The sequence below is a fragment of the Phoca vitulina genome, unplaced genomic scaffold (assembly GCF_004348235.1).
Source record: "Phoca vitulina isolate PV1807 unplaced genomic scaffold, GSC_HSeal_1.0 scaffold54, whole genome shotgun sequence".
Taxonomy (NCBI): Eukaryota; Metazoa; Chordata; class Mammalia; order Carnivora; family Phocidae; genus Phoca; species Phoca vitulina.
The window spans coordinates 7,853,111-7,879,536 of NW_022589757.1; the positions used below are offsets into that span (position 1 = coordinate 7,853,111).

The 26,426-nt window shown below is 35.5% G+C and overlaps 1 protein-coding gene across 3 annotated transcripts in view; it reads left to right on the forward strand.

The window, feature by feature from the left end:
- DCAF6 (DDB1 and CUL4 associated factor 6) overlaps nucleotides 1-26,426 on the forward strand; it is a 102,130-nt gene that overhangs the window by 71,479 nt on the left and 4,225 nt on the right. For all 3 annotated transcript variants that reach the window (XM_032389423.1, XM_032389424.1, XM_032389425.1), the window contains 4 exons: nucleotides 19,829-19,967; nucleotides 21,706-21,862; nucleotides 22,517-22,605; nucleotides 24,454-24,559. In XM_032389423.1, the coding sequence (XP_032245314.1) occupies nucleotides 19,829-19,967; nucleotides 21,706-21,862; nucleotides 22,517-22,605; nucleotides 24,454-24,559 (491 nt within the window). The remainder of the gene's footprint in view (nucleotides 1-19,828; nucleotides 19,968-21,705; nucleotides 21,863-22,516; nucleotides 22,606-24,453; nucleotides 24,560-26,426) is intronic.

The window sequence follows — 26,426 nt, forward strand, 5'->3', positions numbered from 1 at the left end:
TTTGTGTTTTAGGGATTGCCTAGGGTTTGGATCTGCCACAAAGTTGGCACCAGTAGCCTCATTGTTCCAAGAGACCCAGGTGCTGAACTAGACCAGCAGAATCTTTTAGAGGCAAGGAAATCAGGGACAGTGGCCTAGAGCTGACCCCACTCCATGCATGTACTCTCGAGTTCATACTCTCAAGGTTAGATCCAGATCTGAAACCTCTTCTGGGTCTACATTGGCTTCCCTGATTTTTAAAATTGTTATTACGTATTATATAATATTCCGTATATTCAGTTCAGGAATAGAGCCTAAGTTTGTCCCATATATTATTTTGTTTTATTCTGTAGAACATAGTAGTGAACTTACTGAAAAATAATAGAAGAATAATAAAATTCTTACCCTTTAAGAAACTTAATCACTTCTTAAAGAAGCAAGGACAAATCCACAAGCCATTTGTAAGAATGGGGGGAAGCAGTTTTAATAAATAAATGAAATTAAATACAATGTTACATATATACAAAAATGTACATACTAAGGTGATGCTAAAGGATTATAGTGACTTTCACAACTACATCAATTTTTCTTTGAAATTGGCATTATTCTTTTCTAACTATTTGCCAAAAATTTTTAAAGGGTGAAAAATCTTCCTTCTGATTTTTTTCTAAATAATTTTTGTAGTTCCTAACTTCCTTAGCACCATCTTGCTTAAATCTTGAACTACCTATCTAAGGTATATTTTTAGTATTTCTGCACCTTTCTAAGGCTCCTTCATCCTTGAGACAATTGCCCATTTATCTTCTCTATTTGGAGAATAGGTATGTTGACTTTTATTCTTAAGAGAGAAAGTTGAAGATATTTTGCTTCTTAAGAACATGAAAAAATCATTTACCAGCTTGTAATTAGGTATATGATTTCTGAGAATTTCTGTTTCCAAAGGGACAAAAGATTTCAAAGCTCTACTGTAAAAATCGTACCATTTGGTTCCTATTATCTAAGGACACATTTCGTGCTTCGATGAAGTGCCCAACTAAGAAGATGCATATCTTAAAGTTCCTTTGTTGCTGCCACTTGAAAAGCCCAGTTGAGATTAGTTTGGTTGGAGTAAAGAAATGGTCCTAATATTAAAAATGGTAAAAGTATATACTTAGATCTGTACTTCAATGTGTATAAAGAATTACATAGTGGATCTCATAATTTTTTTTGCCCCAAATTTAGTTATTGAAATGAAAGCTAAAAAGTTTATTAACCAGGCCATTTTTGACATACATTTAATAAAAATATCAAAACAGTTCTTTGCAATGCAAAGTAAGGATTTCTTTATAAAGATTTGCATTTATAATCTGGTTAGATAAATATGACTTTGGTTTTCACTTTTGGGCTGAGATCAAGCATGAGAAGGAAATGTCTTAGAAAATAAAAGCCTTAACAACTAACATAGATGTTTTAAAATGGAATGCTCTTTCTCATTAATGATAGCTAGTCTCGGTACAAATACAACTGGGACTCTCTATAGCAGAGGTCAGCAGACTTCTTCCTAAAAAGCCAGAGAGTAGATATTTAAGCTTTGCTGGCCAAGAGGCAAAATGGAGGCTATTATATAGGTACTTATATAACCATTTAAAATGTAACTGTTTACAAATGTAAAAACTGTTCTCTGTCTACGGGCTATTACAAAAACAGGCAACTGGCCAGGTTTGTCCAAAGAGCCATAGTTTGCTGATTCCTATTTTATAGCAAATCAGTCTTAGAAAAGCACAACTGCAGTCTGTGGTGAAAGGCCTCTACTGGTAGATATCCAGAGTTCAAGACAATGAAGTCAATCTCTACATCACTGCACATTTGATCCCCTTTACCTTTGTCTAGGGCCAGAGCATAGAATATTAAATGGAAACTAGATCGAAGAAAGAAAGAATAACACATACTTTCCAATAAACATTTAAAAAAACAATAAATAAAAGTAGTCTGTGTATCCCTTAGTGATTTTATATACTGGATTTAGAAATATAAACGTGTACCCTTGGAATGAAAGGAGCATGGTGAGGTTTTCTATTTATATGGTCTTCACATAAACTGTTTCCATGGTGCCAAATCAACCTTATGGTAAATGGTATGATGGCCTAGCTGGTAGCTCTTTCCTTTGCCAAACCCAAGAGGTTTTTTGCTCTGTGAGAAGCATCTAAGTGAGCTTCCTGAAGAAGTTCTCACATAGTCTTGAAAGTTTTTAATTATGGGCTCAGTCAAGAGGCCCTAAAGATTTTTTCCATAAATATTAAAGATATTACCTGTTAACCACTTTTTTAAAAAGTTTTTTATATGCATAGAAATGTGGTTCCATTTATCTACTCTAGATGTGGAACATAGCCTTGATTCGTAAAGTCAGAATTCTTTGTGTGTTCTAAATTTGCCACCATCTCTTCAGTCATCATCATAATCACTCTCAGTATTTCTAATGATTCAGGTGTATTCTTTATTGAAGAAAATTGCAGAGAAGAAAAAAGTAACCATAGAGAAAGAACTGAACTCCTAGAGAGTTAAAAGCTCTGCTATTCTTTGCTTGCTTGCTCTGCAGTGTATGGTTAGGACAAATGAGTCAGCTCAGGGCTTAATTATTTTTTTCTAAAAGAGCAGCGCAGCCCTGGGGAGCATAATGTAGGTGTTGCCGGGGATGGTATTGGTGGGGATGGTATTGGTGATGTGAGTCTGTGCAGTTCCCTACACTCTGTAACCGCTTAGGTTCTGATCTATTTAAAGGTAAAAGGGATTAAGTGCAAAGTCTTCCTTCTACCCTATCTTCAGTGAGTGTTTCTGTTTAATTTCCTCATATACATTTAGTTGAATGACATATTCTCACATAAGACCTTAAATCACAAAGGGAAACAAAAGTTTTCTTAGATTTAGGTGATTAATGATAAAAGTGGTGACCTTAATGCTTTAAATATTTGGTTCTTTGAAGTCTTTGTGAGTGACTTTAGTTATTGTGTTCCCTTCACTAGATTTAATATCAGAGGAACAACAATAGGTGATAGAATAATGAGGTAATTCAGTATGTTCCTTCATTATTTTATTTTTTCTTTATGATGAATTTGCCAGGTCCTCTTTTTCCACAGCTAACCACCTTTCCTATTAACAGTTAATACTTCTTTTAACTTACTGAACTCTAAGTGCTAAGCATTGTAAAGCAGGTTGCTTTTCACAAACTATATTTAGCTGCATGCACTGCATGGGAATAGAATGAAAAGAAATTTCCTGTGTGCAGATGTGACTGATGTTCACTTCAAGTGTGTCATATGATAAAGTAACTATAATCTGAAATAATGTACTTTAAATTATTGGTTACTCCATTTTGAATATTTTGTTGAAGAATGCAACTTATTTTTTTTTAAACTTGATTAGGCTACCAATTAGCAATAGCAACTTTCTGTTATTATTCAAATGTAGTCCTTTTCTTTGAGATCAAGAACTAAAAATGGGCTTGAGTCTGATTCTGTGCATAGGTTTAAAATTCTGATTTTGTAAAGAAAGCTGTTTTCTTATAAATGGCTTAATAACTCAGTGTCACACATCAAGATGATCTCTCTCAGACACTTCCGTAATTTGAAGACTAACAGTGGGGTACCTTTTTAAATACAACTTTAAAGTGAACTTCAATCCCATTATTCATCTACCCCAAACCTGGTTTACTGACAAAATCAATCTTGTCCCTAATTCCAGTGACACATGTCTGTTATTTACCATTCATTAGTTTCTAAAACACAAGGGATTGTAAAACATAAAATGGATTTTGTTTCGGGGCTTTTTGACTTTCTGCTTTATATCTTTTATCCCAAGTACTCAAAGCCAGTTTCTGCTTTTACAACTATGAACTAATAAACTACGGTAAAGCAGAAAATGTGATGCTTCCCTTCCCTCAGCGCTAATGAGATTAGACTCCTTTACCTCACTTACTTCTTTCCTACATGAGATCATCTGGGGCAATTTCTCAGCAAAGGTAGTTGTTTCCCGACACCAAGCACATGTTTAGTCTGCCTCCCCTTTTAGCAATTGGGGATGCTCAAGGAATGTACAGCTCTGCTTAAGATAAAATCAAAAAATAAAATTAGAAACACAAAAGTATTACATCCTGTTATCCGTACTGCTCCCAAAGCCAGTCTTCATTAGGGACTGTCCTGTAGTGTTCTGTGAATCTTACTGTAATCTGCTGAGATTCGGAATGATAGGTGCCATATTTAATCTGTTTCTTTTAATAATAAATAAAAATGGCAGTCATCCCTACTCTTCACTCAACTGCTATTACCTCATTGCCTCTCACCTGCTCTCCTACTCAAACGGTCCTCTAACTGCTTCCAGTCTATGTCCTCCTCACAGCCACTTCCAGGGGCTCTCCAGTGCCTGTGATAGAGAGAAACCAGCTCCTTTGCCTGGTGTGTGGGGCATTCTCTGTTGTGACTGCTGCCGGGAATTGCCGAACCTCTTGACAGCCGACCTATTGGGAGTGTCTCTGAATACACTTAATGCCTCTGTTGCTCTCCTCACTCTGTGCCCTCTACCCGAAATGCCCTCCTAGCGCCATCACCATCCTGTTGGCCACCTCATCTCAACACTCATCTTAAGCTGCTGCTTTTTAAAACCTCTTCTGGCCCATACATTTCATAGTCCCAAGTAGGACTGCACATTTCTTCTGCATGCCCTTATGTACATCTGTTACTCTGCCCGTAACTCTTCCCTGTGTGTGCAAATGTCTCTGTGGCCCTATAGAAGATGGAAGCACCTTTAAGGCCAGCCTAATAATACATACATGTACACGTAGATAAGACTTGGCAAAGAGGACATCTTTTTATCTAAAACTCTAGCTAACTCAGTTTTTATCCGTATTTCCTCAGATGATCTGGCTTACTGTTTTCTTCCTTTGATTTCCTAAACTTGAAATAAATGAAAAGCTATGAATTATGGTTGACCCTTGAAAAAGGGTTTGAACTGTGTAGATCCACTTATATGCAGATTTTTTAGAAGTACAATACTATAAATTTACAGCTATAAATTTTGTCTTATGATTTTTTTAAATCTTTTTTTTTAAAGATTTTTATTTATTTATTTATTTGAGAGAGTGAGAGCTCAAGCACGAGTGGAGGGAGGGGCAGAGTGAGAAGGAGAAGCAGACTCCCCGCTGAGCAGGGAGCCCGATGCGGGGCTCAATCCCAGGACCCTGAGATGATGACCTGAGCTGAAGGCTGATGCTTAACTGACTGAGCCAACCAGGCACCCCCCTTATGATTTTCTTAATAACATTTTGTTTTCTCTAGCTTACTTTACTGTAAGTAGACAATATATAATACATACAACATACAAAATATGTGTTACTTGCCTCTTTATGCTATCAGTAAGGCTTCTGGTCAGTGGTAGGCTGTTAGTAGGTTTTTGGGGAGTTAAAAGCTTAATGCAGATTTTCAACTGCATGGGAATGGGGGGGCATGTCTCTAATTCCCACATTGTTCAAACATCAACTGTATTGTTTCAGAGGTCCCACCACCTTCCCTCCTATTTGATGACTCCCTAAAAAGACTCACAGAACTGAGATTCACTTGTAACTATGACAAAGGAAAAGACACATCAGACAGAGTCTGGAAGAATCTAAGCATAAGCTTCCAACATTCTCCCAGCATGGGCCGTATAACGCACTCCTTCCTTCAGCAATAAAATGTAGTAACTCTTATGTAGAGTTTCTGTCCAGAGAAGCCTGCTTAAGATTCAAAATCCAGCATTTCTATTGGGGGCCGATTGTGTAAACACCCTCCACACCCAACCACAACTACCTAAATTCCAGACCCAGAAGGAAAGTTAGGTGTGCACATTACTTATTACAGATGATCTGGGCAAGCAGGTACATCAGGATTCAGTGTCCCAGGCAGGCAGAACAATATAGGGAACGTTCCACAAGTCAAGTTCCCAGACGCCAGCTAAGGGGCAGCCTTGGAAGCCAACCCTTCTAAAAGATAGCAGCGTCAGGCCCACTGTCCCTTAGATTTACTAATACATTTTGAAGGAAAAATACATTCCCCCACCCCTTTACACACACACACACACACACACACACACACGCACACACACGCACACACACACACACACACCCTTGTCTATGTCTTTTTTTTTCCGCCCCCAGAGTGGTCAAGGTTTTATTTACCACAAAGAAAATGTGCACATGAGCTATCTATTCACTTCCCACACTCTGTAGCCTGGGATTGAGGGCCCGCTGGGCCACTCTTTCCACAATGGCTTTGTGGTTCTTGGAGGAAACATTGTGAGCAATCTCAGAACAGTAAGATCTCTTGTAGGACAGGAGGGCTTCCAGCTCCTTGATGTTGTGGACAAGGAACCTCCAGAAGCCTGTGGACAGCATGTGCTGTTTTCTTGTTGCCCTAAATGCTCTGATACTTTACAATGGTGTCGCAAAATTTGGGAAATACTACATTGTGTAAACCTCTTTTTGAGATTCACAAAACTAGCATAATAAAGCCTCTCAGAAAACTTGCAACCAAAAAACTGTTTAGCTTTGCTTAATCCATTACTTTCCACATTTCACAAACCCATTTTGTGGAGCACCTACAAAAATCTCACAATTTGGAAAGTCATTCTAAATTGTGAGTATCAAGTTCATTAGCTACCTAGACTAGAAGACTCTTTCACACCTGCACAGTAAAGAATTTTTTCCTATAGGTTAACTCAGAATTCACCTGCTATAATTCTAGTCATGTCCTTATGTTCTGTCCTTAGTACAGTATCCTTTTATATTAACCTCCTTTGGCTAACTGAATTACTCCTTAAGTCATTTAATTCCAGGTTAAATAAATCAGTCATCTCCCAGTCTTGGATTAAGCCATTTTTTCTACCCTAAAATTTCTTTGTTCCCCCACAAGGCATTTTAATAACACCAATAATATCAATTAATTTGTACCACTCTAGCTATATATAATGGGGGGGGGTGGGATTTGGTTTGGTTTGGTTTGAGGTAGGCTTCATGCCCAGAGTGGAGCCCAATGTGGGCCTTGAACTCACGATCTTGAGATCAAGACCTGAGCTGAGATTAAGAGTCGGACACTTAACCGACTGAGCTACCCAGGTGCCCCTGTAATAGTGTTTTATAAAAGGATTTACCATATTGAAAACAAGAGGCAAAGTAATTCATATTTTATATTTTTAGTGCTGTTTAGTTTCTCCTTATATTTTAGCCTAGTCCTCTAAGTACTAAATGTGCCAATTTATTTTTTTAAAAATAGGGCTTATAGACTATTTCTGATTTTTGTAATTTACTAATTTGAGCTTGGAATTATCTTAAATTGTGCTGACCATTTAGAAACAGCATTTTCTAGAATATGCAGTATTAAAAATAAAATACAAAGACTCTCAGGGAAGAGGAAGGAATCAAAATACGAAGTCAGGAATCTAGGTTTTTATTTTCCTAGGTCATTTATGTGTTAGATTCATTCTAGGTTTTTATCTCTTAAATGCTGTCTCCCAAATAAATAGCGGGTACCTTGAGATGTTTTTGTTTTTCCTTTGACATTTCTCGATGAATCAGTTTCATATTTATTATTTTATCCATTCAATAAACCTATATGAACCAAACACTGGTAGAAGCTGGTGATAATGACAACACAGGATAATGACAACACAGCCTCCATTAGCTCTTGGTTCAGTGGGATACACAGACACATATAAATAATTTTAATATAGTAATTGCAGCAATAGAGTTTTTCACAGGCACTGGCATCATTAGGACTCTGAACCTAATCTAAGGAAGGGGAGAATTCTATTTTTTTAATTCTTGGTTTGTGACACACTATCATTGTTGATTCATGTTTGGTTCCCTTTTCTTTATTCATTTATTTAATAATAAATAAATATCCATAAACCCACCACCTAACCCGAAACTGAAAGACTACCAGTAACTTAGATCTATGTACAGTCCTCTCCGTTCTGTCCCCCTGCCAGCCTTACCAGGAGCAACCACTCTTCTGAATGTTATATTTATCATGCCTTGCTTTCAACAAAAAATTATCACAAATATAAATGCCAAAATAATATATTATTTAATTTGTTTTACCCACTTTTAAACTTGATTAAAAAAGGATATCGTCTGGATATGGGATTAGGACTTGATACTTCTTTCTCAGTCAACATTATGTTAAGATTCATCCATGTTGTTACATGTAGCTGATGCTTAATCAATTTTCTGCTACATAATAATCCATTATATGACTATTCCATAATTTATCCCTTTTCCCATTAACGGGCATTTAAGTTTTAAGTTTTTGCTATTATTAACAGTGCTGGTTTGAACATTCTGAAACATGTCTCCTTGGGCTTTTCTGGGGTGCGTACCTAAGAATGGAATGTTTAATTTTACAAGATAATCTCAAATTGTTTTCCAAAGTGGGAGTGTAAATTAATACAATCACTAAGTAATCACACTGATCCACAACTTGGTTTTGTCACTTTTTTTGATTTTGCTAATTGATTTGGTGTACAGTGGTACCTCATGGTTTTGAATTTCATTTCTCTATTTATAAAATGAGATTATGCATCTCTCATTTGTTTTTTGGCCATATCTGGTTTTCTACTGGCTTGTTTTAATTGAGTTGTTTTTCTTTTCCATGTTGATCTTGTTTTTATTATTTATTAAGGAATTCTTAATATATTTTTGATACTAATTTATGTCATTTATAAATGTGCAAATACTTTTTCTGGTTTGTGATTTATTTTTTTAAGCTGTCTTTTGAGGAACTATTCTTAATTTTAATGTAGTTGAATTTTATCATTCTTTAATGCATATCACTTCCTTTTATTTAAGAAATCCTTACTTACCCTTGAATTCCAAAACTTGAAAATTTTCTTTTGAAGTTGTCTTTTGACAATTTAAGATATTAATCCATCTGGAATTATTTTTATTTATGAGGTATATGTGTGCTCATGTAGATAGCCCTATTTTCCCTGTTCACTTATTAAATGTTGAATTTCCCCAGGGAGCTGCTACTCTACCCATCATATTACAGAGTTCCATATAAACACAGGTCTATTTCTGGGCTCTTTGTTTCGTTCCATTGGACAGTTGTTTGCCGCTCCATCAATATCATACTCTTATAATTACTCTAGTTTTATAATCTTAATGTCTTCTAAGTCTCTTCAAGTCTCTTCTTTTTATTTTTCTTTAGAAGGGACTTGGCTATTCTTTGTCCTTTGGTCTGTTTTATGATCAACATTTTAAGTTCCACACACAAGTCATCAGAATATGATTACAGTTGTAATAAACCTGTAAATAAATTTGGAGAATTAATTATCCTCACAATATTAAGTTATCTCTACATTTCTTTAGATCTTTTAACAGTAACATGTTATAATTTCCTACAAACAGGAATATCTTTATAGACAATTTCATCTTCATTGCTGTTGTAAATGCATTTTTTTTAAACTTATGCTCTCGTAATAGTTTGTTGCTGGTGTTTAGAAATTCAGTTGGCTTGTATAATGATCTTATATCCACCCAAATATTTTTCTGTTATATCTATTAATTGGCATGTAAGTTCCTTTTAGTTGTTGTTGTTGTTGTTGTTTTTATGTAGACAGTCATATCATTGCAAATAGGAGTTTTCTTTCTTCCTTTTCATTCTTACTGCTTACTGTATATTGGTTAATGAGGATAGTAAAAATCACACCTTGCTCCTGATTTTGAAAAGAATGTCTGCATGAGTTTATTTAGGTTTGTGTTTTTGGGTTTTTGTAGATACCTTCTATCAGGTTAGGGGGTTCCCTGCTACTCTAGTTTACTAATGGTTTTATAAATCATGAATGAATATTGATTTAATCAAGTACATTTTCTTCATCTATTGAGTTATCATATATTTTTTTCTCCTTTAACGTGCTAATACAGTAGATAACATTTGGAAATGTCCTAATATTAAACAGTCTTTTGGTGGGGCGCCTGGGTGGCTCAGTTGTTAAGCATCTGCCTTCGGCTCAGGTCATGATCCCGGGGTCCTGGAATCGAGCCCCACATCGGGCTCCCTGCTCAGCAGGAAGCCTGCTTCTCCGTTTCCCACTCCCCCTGCTTGTGTGCCCTCTCTCGCTGTGTCTCTCTGTGTCAAATAAATAAAGAAAATCTTTTTTTAAAAAAAAATAGTCTTTTGGGATGCCTGGGTGGTTCAGTCAGTTAAGCATCTGCCTTCTGCTCAGGTCATGATCCCAAGGTCCTGGGATCAAGTCCTGCATCAGGCTCCTTGCTCAGCGAGGAACTTGCTTCTCCCTCTGCCTGCCTTTCCTTCTGCTTGTGCTCTATCTCTCTGTCTCAAATAAGTAAAATCTTTAAAAAAAAACCAAACAGTCTTTCTTTCAGGTGTGTCTTATGACCCAGAATGTAGTCTATTTTGGTGAATGTTCAACTTAAAAAGAATGTGTATTCTGCTGTTGCTGAAGTAGTCAGACGATGTCCATTATATCCAGTTGATCAGTGGTGTCGTTGAGTTCAGCTGTGTCCTTACTGTCTGCTTCCTGGATCTGCCCCTTTCTGGAGACAAGGGTGTTGACGTCTCCAGTATAATAGTGGATTCATCTATTTCTCCTTGCATTTCTATCAGTTTTTGCCCCATGTGTTTTGACCCTCTCTGGTTAGGCACATATGCCTTAATGATTGTTTGGGGGGAATTGATTCCTTTGACATTATGTAATGCTCTTCTTTATCTCTGATAACTTTGCTTACTTTGAAGTCTGCTGTGTCTGAAAGAAATACAGTTATTCTTGCTTTCTTTTGTTTATTGTCAGCATGGTATGTTTTTCTCCATACATTCACTTTTAATCTATATGAGTCTTTATTTTTAAGTGGATTTCTTATAGACAACAGATAGTTGGGTCATATTTTTTGATCCACCCTGATAATCTGTCTTTTAATTGGTGTATTTAGAATGCTGACATTTGAAGCAATTATTGATATAATTGGATTAATGTCTCCCATATTCTTTACTGTTCTCTGTTTGTTCTTTGTTCCTGTTTTTGTCTTTTCCTTTTTTTTTGCCTTTTGTGGTTTGAATTCAGCATTTTATATGATTCCATTTTCTCTCCTTTCTTAGCATATCAGCTATACTTCTTTTTTAAACTTTTTTTAGTGGTTGCCCTAGAGTTTACAATGTACTTTTACAACTAATCCAATCCACTCTCAAATAATACTATATCATTTCACAGGTAGTGTGAATATCATGATAACAAAACCCTAATCCTTCTTCCTGTCCCCATGTCATTGCTGTCATTCATTTCACTCTAACGTCAGTAACATGAGCATACATGAGTATATGTACACAGAAGGTACATACATAAACATACGTAAGGAAATACATTATCGCTATTATTATTTTGAACAACTATTATCTGTTAGATAAATTAAGATTAAGAAAAATGAAAGTTTTTCTTTTATCTTCACTTATTCCTTCTTTGATGTTCTTCCTTTGTTTATGTATCTGTAATCATGTGTCTGATTCATATTTTTTTTCTTCTCTATAAAGAACTTCTTTTAACATTTTTTGCAAGGCAGGTCTATTGGCAACAAATACCTTTGCTTTTTGTTTGAGAACGTCTTTATTTCTCATTCACTGAAGAAGGATAATTTTGCAGGGTACAGAATTCTGGGTTGGTGATTTTTTTTTCTCTCGGTGTTTTAAATATTTCACTTCATTCTCTTCTTGCTTCATAGTTTCTGAGGAGAAGTTGGAAGTGATTCTTATCTTTGTTCCTCTCTAGGTAAGATGTTTGTTTTCCTCTGGCTTCTTTCAGGATTTTTTTTAATCTTTGATTTTCTATATTTTTTAAATGATATGCCTAGGTTGTAGGATTTTTGTATTGGTTTGGTTTGGTTTGGGTTTTTTGGTATTTATCCTGCTTGGTGTCCTCTAGGATTCCTGGATCTATGATTTGGTGTCTGACATTAATTTGGGGAAATTCTTAGTCATTATTATTTCAAATTTTCCTTTTCTTTCTTTTCTTTTCTCTTCTTCTCTTCTCTTTTCTTTTCTTTCTTCACCTTCTGGGATTTCCATTATGCTTATGTTACGTCTATTGTAGTTATCACACAGTCTTTGGAGTTTTTTTTCAGTCTTTGTTTTCTTTGCTTTTTGGTTTTCAAGGATTCTATTAATATATCTTCTAGGTCAAGGATTTTTTTTCAGCCATGTCCAATCTATTAATAAGCCTGTCAAAGGCATTCTTCATTTTTGTTACAGTGTTGGGTTTGTTTTTTGTCTCTGGCAATTCTTTTTGCTTCTTTCTTAGGATTTCCAGTGCTCTGCTTGCATTGCCCATCTATTCTCGCATGTTGTGTACTTTATCCATTAGTGCCCTTAATTAATCATAGTTACATTAATCATAGTTGTTTTAAATTCCTGGTCTGTTAATTCCAACTTGCTCTGTCTCTTCTAATTGTGTTTTTTCTCTTTTGGTGTGCCTTGTAGCTTTTTTGATGTAGCTATATATGATGTACCATGTAAAAGGAACTGTTCTAATTAAACTAGTACTGTGGTGGTGAGGCGTGGGAGAGGGGAAGCATTCTATAGTCTTAAGATTAGGTCTCAGTCTTTTAGTGAGCCTACATCTCTGGCCTTTAGAAGTATTCCTCAGTGGTTTTTTTTTTTTGTTGTTTGTTTTTTCTTTTCCCTTTAGGTGGGATGGGATGGTCTGAGTGGGCTGTAGTTGGCTATCTCTCTCCCCTAGGTTAGTTAGACTTTGATTATTATTAACCCCAGCAGGTTAGGCTGTAGTTAACTAGTTTCCCTGAAGAGCAGACCTTACTAAGAAGAATAGAGTGCTCTGGCATTTTTCAAAATGGTTCCTTTTCTCCTCTCCCTGCCAGAAACCCAAGGGGATTTTTCTCCAATATTTTGTGTGGCAATCTGGTCTGGCTCCTGGAGGTAAATCTGCAAATACTGTGGGAAGGGCCCCTATGACTGGGTTCCCCTGGAGTTTTTAATTCTCAAAGCTGTCCACATTGAGCTTCCAGCAGTTCCTCAATCACAGTTCAGGTATTCTTACCCCCAAGTCTCTGTTCTGCTAAGCTGTGACTCCCTGTTTGCCTGTTTGTCTCTCCAATCTTAGGGAACCAGTTTGCCCCGTGTCCTCCCCTCTCTTATGGATCCAGGAAGAATTGTTGATTTTTCAGTCTGTTCAGCTTTTTACTTGTCAATTTGGAGAGAGGACTTTCAAGCTCCTTACATGTAGAACTGGGTTAAACAATCTTTGTATTCCTAGGATAAACCTAACTTGATCATGACATATTATCTTTTTGATACATTGTTGGATTTGATTTGTTGATATTTTGTGAAGGAGTTTTCTATCTATATTTGGAATGGATTTTCTTTCTTATATTTTCATGATCCTGTTTTTGGTAAAAAGTTACACTAGCATCAGAGAATGAGTAGAAAAAAACATTTCCTATTTCCAGAGTTTGTATAAGTTTGGAATGATCTTTTCTTTAAAAGTTTAGTAGATCTTACCTATAAAACCATCTGGACCTCATGTTTTCTTTTGGAGATGGTTTTTAAGTACTATTTTACTTCTTTAATAGCTGTAGGACTGTTTGCACTATCTGTTTCTTCTTTAGTCAGTGTTAGGAGGTTTTTTAAAAATGTGTCCATTCATCTAAGTTTGCAAATTTATTATACTATTTTTATTTTCTATTTAATTTCTACTGTCTTGAGTTATAACCACCTTCTTATTCATAACATTATTTATTTGAATTCCCTTAATTTTTTCTTCATCATCATGGCAGAACTCTATTTTTTTACTCATTTTGTTTTTTATTTCTGCTTTCTCTCTATTATTTCCTTTCTTCTGTTTTCTTTGAAATTATTTTGTGGTTTATTATTTTTTTCCTAACTTCTTAAATTGTATACATTTAGCTTTTTTTCCAGTAACATCTAACTTGTGGTTGGTGTTAGATGAGTTCTTCGAAATTTATAGAAACTGACTTTGTGGCCTTCTACATGTCAAATTTGTAAATGTTTCATGGGCCCTTGAAAAGAATATTACTCTAATTTTTAATGTGAAATTTTATATGTAGCCAGTAGTTCAAGACTGTTAATTATGTTGTTTTAAAGTTATTTATATTTTTGATGTTTGTGTGTTTGTTTTTGTCAGCTTGACATATAAAATAGGGAGAGAGACATGTTGAAATCTTCACTATAATGGTGGATTTGTCTAATTCTCCTTGCAGTTATGTCATTTTCTTTTTAAATGCATTTTGAGGCTATTTTTAAGGAGTGTATATATGTTAAATTGTTATATCTTCCTGGTAAATTGAACTTATTATGTATGTAGTAATCCTCTCTATTCTTAATGCTGCTTTTTATCTTAGTCTGTTTTATCTGATATTAATGTAACCAAGGCACCTTTCATTTGATTAGTATTTGCATAATATCTTTTTGCTTGAAACTTTTCCTTGTCCTTATGCTTTCAGTGTATCTTAGACAATCTTTTTTCTCAATTGGTGAATTTAGTCTTTTATGGCTATATTTAAACTTGTTTGCAACTTCTTCTAATTATCCTCTTTTACCATTTTTTTGTTTGGTTTTGTTTTTTACTTTCTTGCCTTTTTTTAGGATTAAGTTTTGTATCTTTTTTTTTTTTTCTTTTTTAGTTTTCCTTTTCTCTTTTTTTTTTCTCCATTGGGTTGGAATTTATGCTCCTTATTACTATGATTTTATTGTTTACTTCTGAACTTTTATGCTTATTTAACTTTATAATGTCTTTTATGACTTTTAAATTGGGTGCCAGACTAGCAAGGCCATCATATAAGAATGAATAATATTCTCCAAAACAACTTTACAAATGGTAGGCCTTTAATAAATATTTGTTTGCTGATTGAAATTCTTCATATGTATATGTCATTTTAATTTTCATTTGATCAAATTTGCAAAGTAATACAGTACAAATTATTTTCAATGACCTATATTTTTTCAGTGTTTCCTATGAAATATCCACTAGGCAAGTTGTTTCAGTATATTCATTTTAAGCTTATCCTGTTAACTGAGTTGGACATTACCTGATTGTAAATGTAGGTATAGTATCTACTATTATTTTTATTTTCTAATTTGAAATTTGTACACTTGAAGCTTTATCTCTTAGATAATTTTCCTACAGTACCCTAATCTTGGATCAGAACTGTGTAATACAAATCACATAACTTGAGACCTAGATTGATTTTATTTATTTATTTATTTATTTTCCTCCAAATTTTTATATAGTGTAATATTGGTTTCAGGAATAGAATTCAGTGATCCATCACTTACATCCCAGTGCTCATCATAACAAGTACCCTCCTTAATGCCCACCACCCATTTAGCCCATCCATCTCCCCTCCAGTCAATCCTGTTTGTTCTCTATCATTAAAAGTCTCTTATGGTTTGTTTTCCCCTCTCTCTCTCTCTTTCCCCTTCCCATATGTTCATCTGTTTTGTTTCTTAAATTCCACATGAATGAAATCATATGGTATTTGTCTTTCTCTGACTGACTTATTTCACTTAGTACAATACACTCTAGCTCCATCCACGTCGTTGCAAATGGCAATATTTCATTCTTTTTGATGGCTGAGTAGTAGAGATCTAGATTTTAAAATTAGAATGGTTAAGCCAAACAAACATTAAGCAGTAAATTAGACTATATTCTACAGCTAACTTTTAAATGAAATGAACTTTTTTTACCTGGTACTGTCCTCACTAGTTCTTAATTATTATCACCTCTTTAAGAATTCAGCTTTAATTTTGTCCACACATCATGTTTTAAATAACTTGAGCTTCTATCTAAATTCTTAATTTGTCATATAATTTCTTTTCCCATTTATAGCTCCTGAGGCCTTTGGTTTGTCAGCAAGGTCATTTCTATTTCCTCTACTACCTGATGCTCTGCTTTCCTTTTTTTTTTTTAAATTTTTTTATTGTTATGTTAATCCCCATACATTACATCATTAGTTTTAGATATAGTGTTCCATGATTCATTGTTTGTGCATAACACCCAGTGCTCCATGCAGAACGTGCCCTCCTCAATACCCATCACCAGGCTAACCCATCCTCCCAACCCCCTACCCTCTAGAACCCTCAGTTTGTTTTTCAGAGTCCATTGTCTCTCATGGTTCTTCTCCCCCTCCGATTTCCCCCCCTTCATTCTTCCCCTCCTGCTACATTCTTCTTCTTCTTTTTTTCTTTCTTAACATATATTGCATTATTTGTTTCAGAGGTACAGATCTGAGATTCAACAGTCTTGCACAATTCACAGTGCTTACCAGAACACATACCCTCCCCAGTGTCCATCACCCAGTCACCCCATCCCTCCCACCCCACCCCCCACTCCAGCAACCCTCAGTTTGTTTCCTGAGATTAAGAATTCCTCATATCAGTGAGGTCATATGATACATGTCTTTCTCTGTTTGACTTATTTCGCTCAGCATAATACCCTCCAGTTCCATCCACGTCGTTGCAAATGGCACGATCTTATTCCTTTTGATGGCTGCATAATATTCCATTGTATATATATACCACTTCTTCTTTATCCATTCATCTGTTGATGGACATCTTGGCTCTTTCCACAGTTTGGCTATGCTTTCTTAACAAAAGAGTTCTTTTCTTTATTGATTTTTTGCTAATCACATATTTGTATCTGATTCGGAATGTCTTCTCTTCTACTTCAGAAAAAAGAGAGATCCAACTATGTTTTTTTTGAGAGCATTTAAACTCTTAATCCTTCTCATTATCACCTCAGAATCAGAAAATCAGAGTAAACTAAACATGTCACCTTTTGCACTATTTAATTTAAAAATTTATGTGTAGACCCATATTTTGGATATACAAAGCATAGGATAAAGTTTTTAAAACATTTTTAAATAAACCTGTATAACTTATAGTATACCATTTTATGAAAAAGAAAATACCTTTTTGTTATAAAAGTGAGAGTACAAAATTGTTATATAATTGTTTAAAAAAGTGTTACTGATAACTGGTGTCTGGTTTTCTAGACCTTTTCTATGCATATATAGAATTTTTCCCCTAAGAATTATTTTCAACCTGTGTTGCAGATTAGGCAATATAATGCCAACATTTTTCACATAGTTGATTATGGATCCTCCTTATCTTTTTTATTTTTTTTTTTTTAAAGATTTTATTTTTAAGTAATCTCTATATCCAAAGTGGGACTCGAACTCACAATCCTGAGATTAAGAGTCTCATGCTCCACCGACTGAGCCAGCCAGGTGCCCCTTCCTTGTCTTTTCTAATGGTGGTATAAATATTCCAATATATGGATGTAACATAATTTATTTAATTAATCCATCCTTTCCCTGTGAACATTTAGATTATTTCCAGTCTTTCTGAAAGTAGACAACAGAAGTTTCACTACAGTGAAAATTTATATTATACAAATATATGTATAATCTAAATATAAATAATATAAAATATGTAATATTTGTATATTTGTTTAAGTTTTGTGTAGCATACATTTTCTAAAAGTAAAATTGCTGCATCAAAGCAAATACATCTTTTTCCTTTAAGTTTTTTTTTATTTTGGGGGCACCTGGGTGTTTCAGTCAGTTAAGCATCTGACTCTTGGTTTTGGCTCAGGCCATGACCTCTGGGTCATGGGAATGAGCCCCATGTTGGGCTCCATGCTCAGCACAGAGTCTGCTTGAGATTCTCTCCCTCTCCCTCTGCCCCTCATCCCCCTTCTCTCACTCTCTCTCCCTTTCCTTTTCTCCCTCTCTCCCAAATAAAATCTTTTTTTTTTTTTTAAAGATTTTATTTATTTATTCGACAGAGAGAGACACAGCGAGAGTGGAAACACAAGCAGGGGGAGTGGGAGAGGGGGAAGCAGGCTTCCCTTGGAGCAGGGAGCCCGATGCGGGGCTCGATCCCAGGATCCTGGGATCATGACCGGAGCTGAAGGCAGATGCTTAACGACTGAGCCACCCAGGTGCCCCTAAATAAAATCTTAAAAAAAATTTTTTTTTTTTTATGTTATCTCTACATCCAATGTGGGGCTTGAACTCACAACCCCCAAGATCAAGAGTCACATGTTCTACCAACTGAGCCAGCCAGGTGCCCCAGCATATACATATTTTAAATTTTAATAAGATATTATTTAATTTCTAGTGAACTGGAACTCAATATATTGCTGGTGGGAATACAAATTGGTGTAACCACTTTGGAAAATTGTTTGAAAGTATCTCTTAAAGCTGACCGTAGTGCACATGCTGTGGTCCAGCTGTTTTCCTCCTAGGTATATACCCAGCAGAAACATGGACATATGTTTGCCAAGGACATGGACAGATGTTGATAGTAGCAGTAACTCAGTAATCAAAAACTGTGAACAACCCAATGTCCATCAATGGATATATAAATTATAATGTATTTGTACAAAGTAGTATTCTGCAGCAAAGGGGATGAATTAACTATAGCTAAATAAAACAACATGGACGAATCTTAGAAAATGATGTTGAGCTAAAGAAGTTAGAAAATATATATCCTCTGTTTCCATTTAATTAGTGTTCACAAACTTGCAAAAGTAATCATACTGTTAGAAGTCAGAATAATGGTTTTCTTTAAGGGGCGAGCAATGATGGGAGTGAAGCACTAGGAGAATTCTGGAATTTTGGTTATGCTCCGTTTCTCAGTACTGGTTCATGGGCTTGTTTGGTTTGTGAAAATTCATTGTGCTACACACCTGTGATACTATGCCTTCCTGTGTATGTATTCTGCTTCAATGGAAAGTTTCCAGTAAAGGAGTTCACTTTGTTTTTTATATATAGAACCACTTTCAAACTCCTACCAGTAGTGTCTGTTTTTCCTATACTCTTGCCACTCTGATAGACATTAAAATCTTTTTAATCTGGGAGACAAAGAGGTCAATTTGTTGTTTTATTTTTATCTTATTATTAGTGAGGCTCAGCATCCTTTTGAATATTTGCTGACTGTTCATTTCTTCTATAGTTTCCCTACTCTTGTCCTTTGCCTATTTTTCTGTTACAGTGTTTGTTTTTCTTACTGATTTGTAGACTTTTTTGGTCTATTATATGTCAAAATATAATGTGTTAAATAATAAATTCAAACTAACAGACTTTTTAAGTATATCATGTGTTAGGAAAAGTTTCTTCTAATAATTAAATCTGTCTTAAAAGAGCCCATTATTCTTCAATCTCCAGCTCTGTAACCAACTCAGTTCTTAGGAGAGTAAAAGCTGCCTCATTAGCTCCAAATCTATACTCTTACATAGAGTCCATGTAGAATCTATTTGAAAGTCCCTGTTTTATTGTACATATATTAATATCCTCTTTTTCTTGACTAGTCTGTTCTTTGCTGGGAACATCTTTACAAAATCTCAAAACAAGTTTACCCACTGCTATTATGTTGTTACCCTTAATTTCTTTGGTTTCTCTTTATGCCTTTACATTTCCTCATATGGAGAAGAGAAATGATATTGAATAGGATTTGTTTTGTTTGTAGTAAATTGCATATTAATTTTGTCTATCTTACTTTTTTTTTATTAAATAGTCCTTTAAAAACCAGTGTGCCGCATGCTATTTCCTTTACTTTCTCAACCAGTACCAAATTTCTAAGTGATCTCTTCACTAAAATATTTTGTTTTAGTAACTCAACTAGTCTGATGTAGTCTCACTGTTGTGTCTGCCTTTTTATGCTTTGGTTGGGGATGCCTTATTTAAAATATTGTCTAGACTTTACTGTATTTTAATGTTCCTCATTTTGATCCTGTAGTGACCTGTGAATGTTTTTAAATTTATTTTTGTTTTTTTCTTTTAATATGTAATTCATAGACGCTCTGCTGTTGCCCGCATTCAGGAGTTCTTCAGGCGGAGGAAAGAAAGGAAAGAAATGGAAGAATTGGATACTTTGAACATTAGAAGGCCACTAGTAAAGATGGTTTATAAGGGCCATCGCAACTCCAGGACAATGGTACCAAATGCTCATGGCACTCTTTGGAGAAATTGCAGATTCATAATATGAATTTTTCCATAATGATGATCTTCATATATTGCCACTGCGATTCCAGTAATAGCATTATTGTACCTTAACAGTTACCTCTTTACCCAAACATGGTTCTTTTAGTCCTAGAATATATTGCCAAAGACCATTATTGTTTACAAGAAAATTCCTGCCCTACTAAGGAAATGTTGTAGAAGTTTAAAATTTTTAGCTGGTACAAGTAACAATTACCTCCTTTTGTTCTCTCACACTTGCTGTCTACCTGTCTAGTATATTTTTTTAGCTCATTTTAGCACCCTTGGTTGATGTGGAGAGAAAGATTTAGATATATGAAATCCAGGCTCATTGCAAAATGTAGTCCGATTGCTTTATAACAACTCTTCTTAAGATTGACGAGTCAAGATTTGTTTTAGTCACTTTGTCTCTCTAGACTTTACTGTCCTCATCTATGAAATAAGAATAGACCAGATGATCTCTAAGATCTTTTCAAGTTTTACAATCCACAAGTCTTATACACCCAGTGTGATATTAATTATTTATTAAGAGGATCCTGCAAGATGATTAGCATGTTAGAACTATTAACTCTGAACCATTCAAATTTAGAAAGTGTTGTTTTCATATATTCATTGAGTCATCCAAAAGTATCTACAGAGTCAGTTTTAATCTGCTTTCTTCAGAGTTAAGGGGAAAAGTTACTTTGGGGGGGGGGGGCCCTTGCTGGCTCAGTTGATAGAGCATGTGACTCTTGACCTAGGGGTCCTGAGTTCAAGCACACGTTGGGCATAGAGCCGGCTTTAAAAAAAAAAGTTACTTTGGGGCAGGGAACTACTTAGCTCTCTCTATAGACATCATTGGTGGTAACAATTTAATCATTCTAAACAGAATGCTCACTATTAATAGAAGTAATCAGTGTACATGTCTTGTATTTTGCTGGTTAAAATTTTGGATGAAAATATAGGGGTAGGAATGAAAAAAGAAAAGTTAAGTAAATATAACAGTAACGCTAAGTAACAACAAAACTGTCTACCCCCTTTGGTTTGGCAAAAATAGCAAAGTAGCAACTGCTGATGAAATGATTGAAAAACATCCTGAACTACAAAGATTTTGGATGGCTCATTCATATGCATCCACTGAAAAATGTCATCCTAACCATTCCAGTAGATCCTGTTGTCTCATTGCTTCATTAAAGTAAATATGTTTATATCCTTCCTTCTCAATTGTGAGAGAATAGCTAATAAAAAGATTGGTACTTTTTGTTCTTTTGGCATAAACCAAAATACAAAAGGGAACCATTCATTTTTTTCTATGATGTGTTTTTATTATCTTATAAAGCTAAAGTAGAACCATTTTTGGAAAGTTCAACAACATATAGAAGTTTCCATTATACTTTCCAAAACCCAGAAATCCCATTCATTCCTTTAGCAGTTACTAATTCAGCACCTACTGTTGCCAAGTACTGTTTAAGGCCCTAAAATATAGCATTGAACAGAGCAAAATCTCTATTTTCATGGGGAATTTTTCATTATTTACTGTTGTATCATGCTTGCTGATAAATCTCCATCATTTTAAAATAATAGAAGACAAAGACTCTCTTCTATTTTTTGTTATTTTCTAAGCCAATTAATATTTCCAGTTGCAGAATGGAATAAATCTTGGTTTTAATATTTGATTTGAATTTTCTTATAGTTTTCTTTTTTTAAACCCTTAGATAAAAGAAGCCAATTTCTGGGGTGCTAATTTTGTAATGAGTGGTTCTGACTGTGGCCATATCTTCATCTGGGATCGTCATACTGCTGAGCATTTAATGCTTCTGGAAGCTGATAATCATGTGGTAAACTGCCTGCAGCCACATCCGTTTGACCCAAGTAAGATGGCCTTTTATAGAAATCAGTACGTCAGCTCCACTTTTGTTCTAGTTGTTAATATAAGAACAATGCAAATTATTCTAGAAGGCAGCCACGAGAGCCTGTTATGACTCTCATTGGGTTTAAAACAAAAAAGACTTATAACCTCCTTTTGGCAGAAAGTATGGGGAAATAGATTAAAGAGTTTATTCTCTAATATTTCTTCCAAGTTTTACCAGTTGCAAGAGGTTTGGCTGACTACACTTTACTCTCCTTATCCAAACTCTACCTCCAAGCCTTGTTAGTCTTCACATGTCCGAGTTAATTTACCAGAACAAAGGAGCTTGGCTTGTTCTTGCCTTCCGTTTGACATTGCCCATGTTTCTCCTAAAAGGCAGTGGATAAGAAAGAAATTTGAGTGATTGCAAGTTGGTCTTAAAATTATGTTCTAGGGTAACTTTTAGGAAATCTTCTAAATAATATTCTCAGTCAACAATTAAATGTATCAGTACAATTTCCATGCCAGCTCAGTTTTGCTATACATATACACGTGTGTGTGTGTGTATACATATACACACACATACATACATGCATGCGTAATGTATAACATATGTATGCATGTCTTAATGGCATATTTTTATGCTTTATATTAATATGCAACATTTTTATTTCTAGTTCTAGCCTCATCTGGTATAGATTATGACATAAAGATCTGGTCACCACTAGAAGAGTCAAGGATTTTTAACCGAAAACTTGCTGATGAAGTAAGATTTTTATTTATACTTATTATAAAGTGTATGTCACTTTGTTCCTGAAATGCTTTCTTAAAAATACTCAAAGCAGTTCATTATTAATTGGTAACATAAACAAGTTTATTCAGTTAAGGAGGTCAAATTGTAAGAAAAAGAAAAATTAAGATAAAAACATGCCTGTAATACTAGAGAGCTAAAAATCAAAATATTATTTTGCTAATTATAATATCGATTATTGGTAATACCAGGTTATTATAGTTTGAGAAAAACAGATTGACTATTTTTGTGCTTATTACAATGAAGAATCATTTAAAAAACCTTCTGTCCTTTTAAGAAAATGAGTTTTACTATGGCTGGCCTCCATAATTGCAGCCAGATAAGTAGCAGAACAAATGATTGGAGAATCTTTTCCTTTATTGTCATATTTTCAGATTTCTTCAGCTCCTCATTAAACCAACAGTTTTCAAACTGGGCTGTGTGAAGCTCTCGGTTTTTAGTGGGATTGGGAGAGGGGAAGGTGGCTGATACAAAAGCTGAATTCTGGGCTTTTCCTCCCCAGCATTAGGCAGGGTTTTTATTGGTGGGTTTTCATACAAGATTCCTTATGAAAATAAGGGTTCATGGCATTAGTCAGCTACTAACAGTTGAGCTTCTATGAGTAGGTGAGTGCAGCTCAAGTTGATGCTGTGCCCTCTTTAAAACATAAAAGAAGGGTCCATTGCTAAAAAATGTTATTAGTAAGTTAGAAAACCAGTACTCTAGACCAAGGTTGACAGTTCACAGCACAATTCCCTCATCTGCTTTCTAATGGACATTTATAAATTTGGCGTATGTCAGACACCGTGCTGAATTTTAAAAAACAAACCTTCCCTTAGAGCTTATAGACTGGCGGGAAAGACAGACACTGAACAGTCAGCCAGCATATAGAGAGGCATGCACAGTGTTCTGGAAGCCCTTGCAAAAGAGCAGTTGTGCTTGTAAACGGGGTAGATGGATGGGGGAGTCTTCACAGAGGAAGTACGAATTGGACTGAGTTCACCAGGCATACAGGGGGCTAAGGAGCCCTGGAGATGAAGAATCGGCAATTTCCAGGGTGTCCTAAGGTAAGTGAACCATTGGTGAGTGGATAAGAAAGCAGCTCCTTGGGGCAAGATTATAAAGGGCCCTGGGGGTGCCCTGCTGGGCTGAAAATGTGTTGTATGAAATCACTGGGGAGCCGTTGACCACATTAGCACCTTTGTCTTCCTCTCATCCTTTCCTTTCTTCCTTTTTTCCTTTGCCATGAACTTTGCCATTTGCCCTTTGCCCATGATTACATACTAGATCCTTAGGTGTTTATGGATATTCATTTAGTGCTGTCTTGGTACATAAGACACAAGTCATTGGTAACTCTTATCCAAAAGTTTATTTTTCAAGATTACTTTTGCCTCAGTCAAGGTGACATTTTCTCGAGGGATCTGAGTGACCCTGGGGAAATCATTTAACCCCACTGTGTCACTACATGTATCAGCTCTGCCAATAGGGGAACGGAATGAGCAGACACGGGTAGACTGCTCTGGGAAACGAATCATAAGTGAAAAATAAACTGAATTCTTGAAGGTTTTAAGTGGCCTCAAAGTTTGGCCTTTGTCTTTCTGCCAGTTGAAAGAGTAGTGTTCTGTGATGTCACTCCCTCAATGGCAAGTTAAAATAATTACCTGGCATCGAGTAGCCTTATGGTGGAAATATACACAGTGTGTGTATAAAGAATGAAGTAATTCCTCCTCAGACCTGCTAAGTTTTTTACTGTTCTCCTAATCTTCAAGGAAAAAGTACAGTTACATCATGGTTCTTGACGTGGTGGTTTCACTTGCCCCGTAGGTTATAACTCGAAACGAACTCATGCTGGAAGAGACCAGAAACACCATCACGGTGCCAGCCTCTTTCATGTTGAGGATGTTGGCTTCGCTGAACCATATCCGAGCTGGTAAGAACTGTCAGTGTATTATTAACACCATTATTACATCATGTTATTATTTCAGGTCTGCTTTAAAGTGATTTGTACAATTTCTTTTAACCATAAAATGAAGGCAACGTAACTTCTGAGCTAGGAGTTCTGTGAACTCTTGATCTTAGTACAGTAACTTATTTCCTCACGAACCAAATGTATTGAAAAATGGCAGAATGAAAAGACAAAGTCACTTGAAAACTTTTATCAGCTGTGTTTCTCAGCGTGGAGGATCATACCGTAATCCTTAAGATCTGTTAGAGTAAGTACCCTTTAGTGGTAGACGTGGTCAAAATTAACCCTAGCCCAGACAAAAATAAATGTAACGTGCTACTGCAAGGGTTGAAACACATAACCTCAGTAAGTTTTTTTAACATATTTTTTTTGTTTTCACTGATACACTGTGAGGTTTGGTGCCAAAGAAACACAAAATGTAAATATTATAACTAATATTCAAGAAGGAAGTGAATAATCTGTTTGTAATAATAGAAGAGATCCAGTATCCATTATAAACAAAATACATTTATCAAACAAAAGAGTATTTGTTGTTCTTCACTGATTTCATAAATTAAATTTCTTCATATGTTGGATATTATCTATTATTTAATAATAACAACCACCACCATTTCTAGAGTATCTATAATGTATGAGGGACCATACCTGTCATTTCACAAATTTTTCCTAATTAGCTCCAAACCTTTACAACTTTGGTTATTTGTAATAACTTGCCCCAGGTCACACAACTGATGAATGGTAAAGCCTGAATGTGAAACTGGCTTCCAAGCCCTTACTTCCCTTTGACCTTGGAAAGTTCACTTGCAGGAATACCTTTAGATCATGAATATGACATGCAGTCCACTGGGTGATCTCAGCTCAAACTGCTTTTCAGGCTCATTCCCAGCATTCTCTCCTTCTCTGTCCACTCTGGCCCTCTTTGACTTGGGGGACACATCAAAGTCTTTTCTACCTCAGGATCTTTATCACCATGCTACCCCCTCCCATCCTCACTCTTTGTTAGGATACCTTCTACTTATCGTCAGGTGTCTGTCGGCCGTGGATTAAATATCACTTCCTCAGAGAGAGGAATGGAGAGAAAGTGTACCAGGCAAAGTAAAGGGTAGATAACAATTTTCAAAGTCCTAGAGGGGAGAGTGTGGAGCACATCTAAAGAATTGAAAGAAGCCCATAGGAGGTGGGGAGAAAATATTCAAATTGTTAATATTAACTACTACCAGGAAAGAATGGAAATTTCAAATGGAATGTAAACAGAAAAGGTTAGTAATTCAACAAAATATTTTTGCAGTAGCTTTTGGGTTCCTGTATTATTAATCACTGTAACACTTTCAATCCATTTTCTTCAGTAACAGTGAGTAACCCTTAAAATTCATCCATTTAGATTTCAGATTTGAGGGGAGGCAGCATTTTCTAGAACAAGAAAAACATTTGCTGATTAGGATTCCTAAAACTCACTTGTTCTTGTAAAGAGCTTATCTGGCGAATGGCTCTTCCCGAGTTTTTCTATTGAAAACCATTCTTCTCTCATTTATGCCGTGTCTGTTTTATGCAGCTGCCGATGTAGCAGTTTGTTTTGTCATGGCTACTCCCCTCCCCCTTTGGTTTTAGCATTAGATAAGGTAAGTTTTATAGCATGAAGATTCCATTTTCTTCCAGTCCTTTTTGCTGTCAACCAAAAAGACGTAATTTCTAATTGGTTTAGTCAACTTAACTCACCCTCATGTAAAAGACTGGAGAGAAGAAGTACCCGAGAGTTGCTTTTATCTTTAAGATATCCAGTTATTTGATGAGTCAGTTATCCACCCCTGTCCTCTCCTTCTCTCCTGGTCTC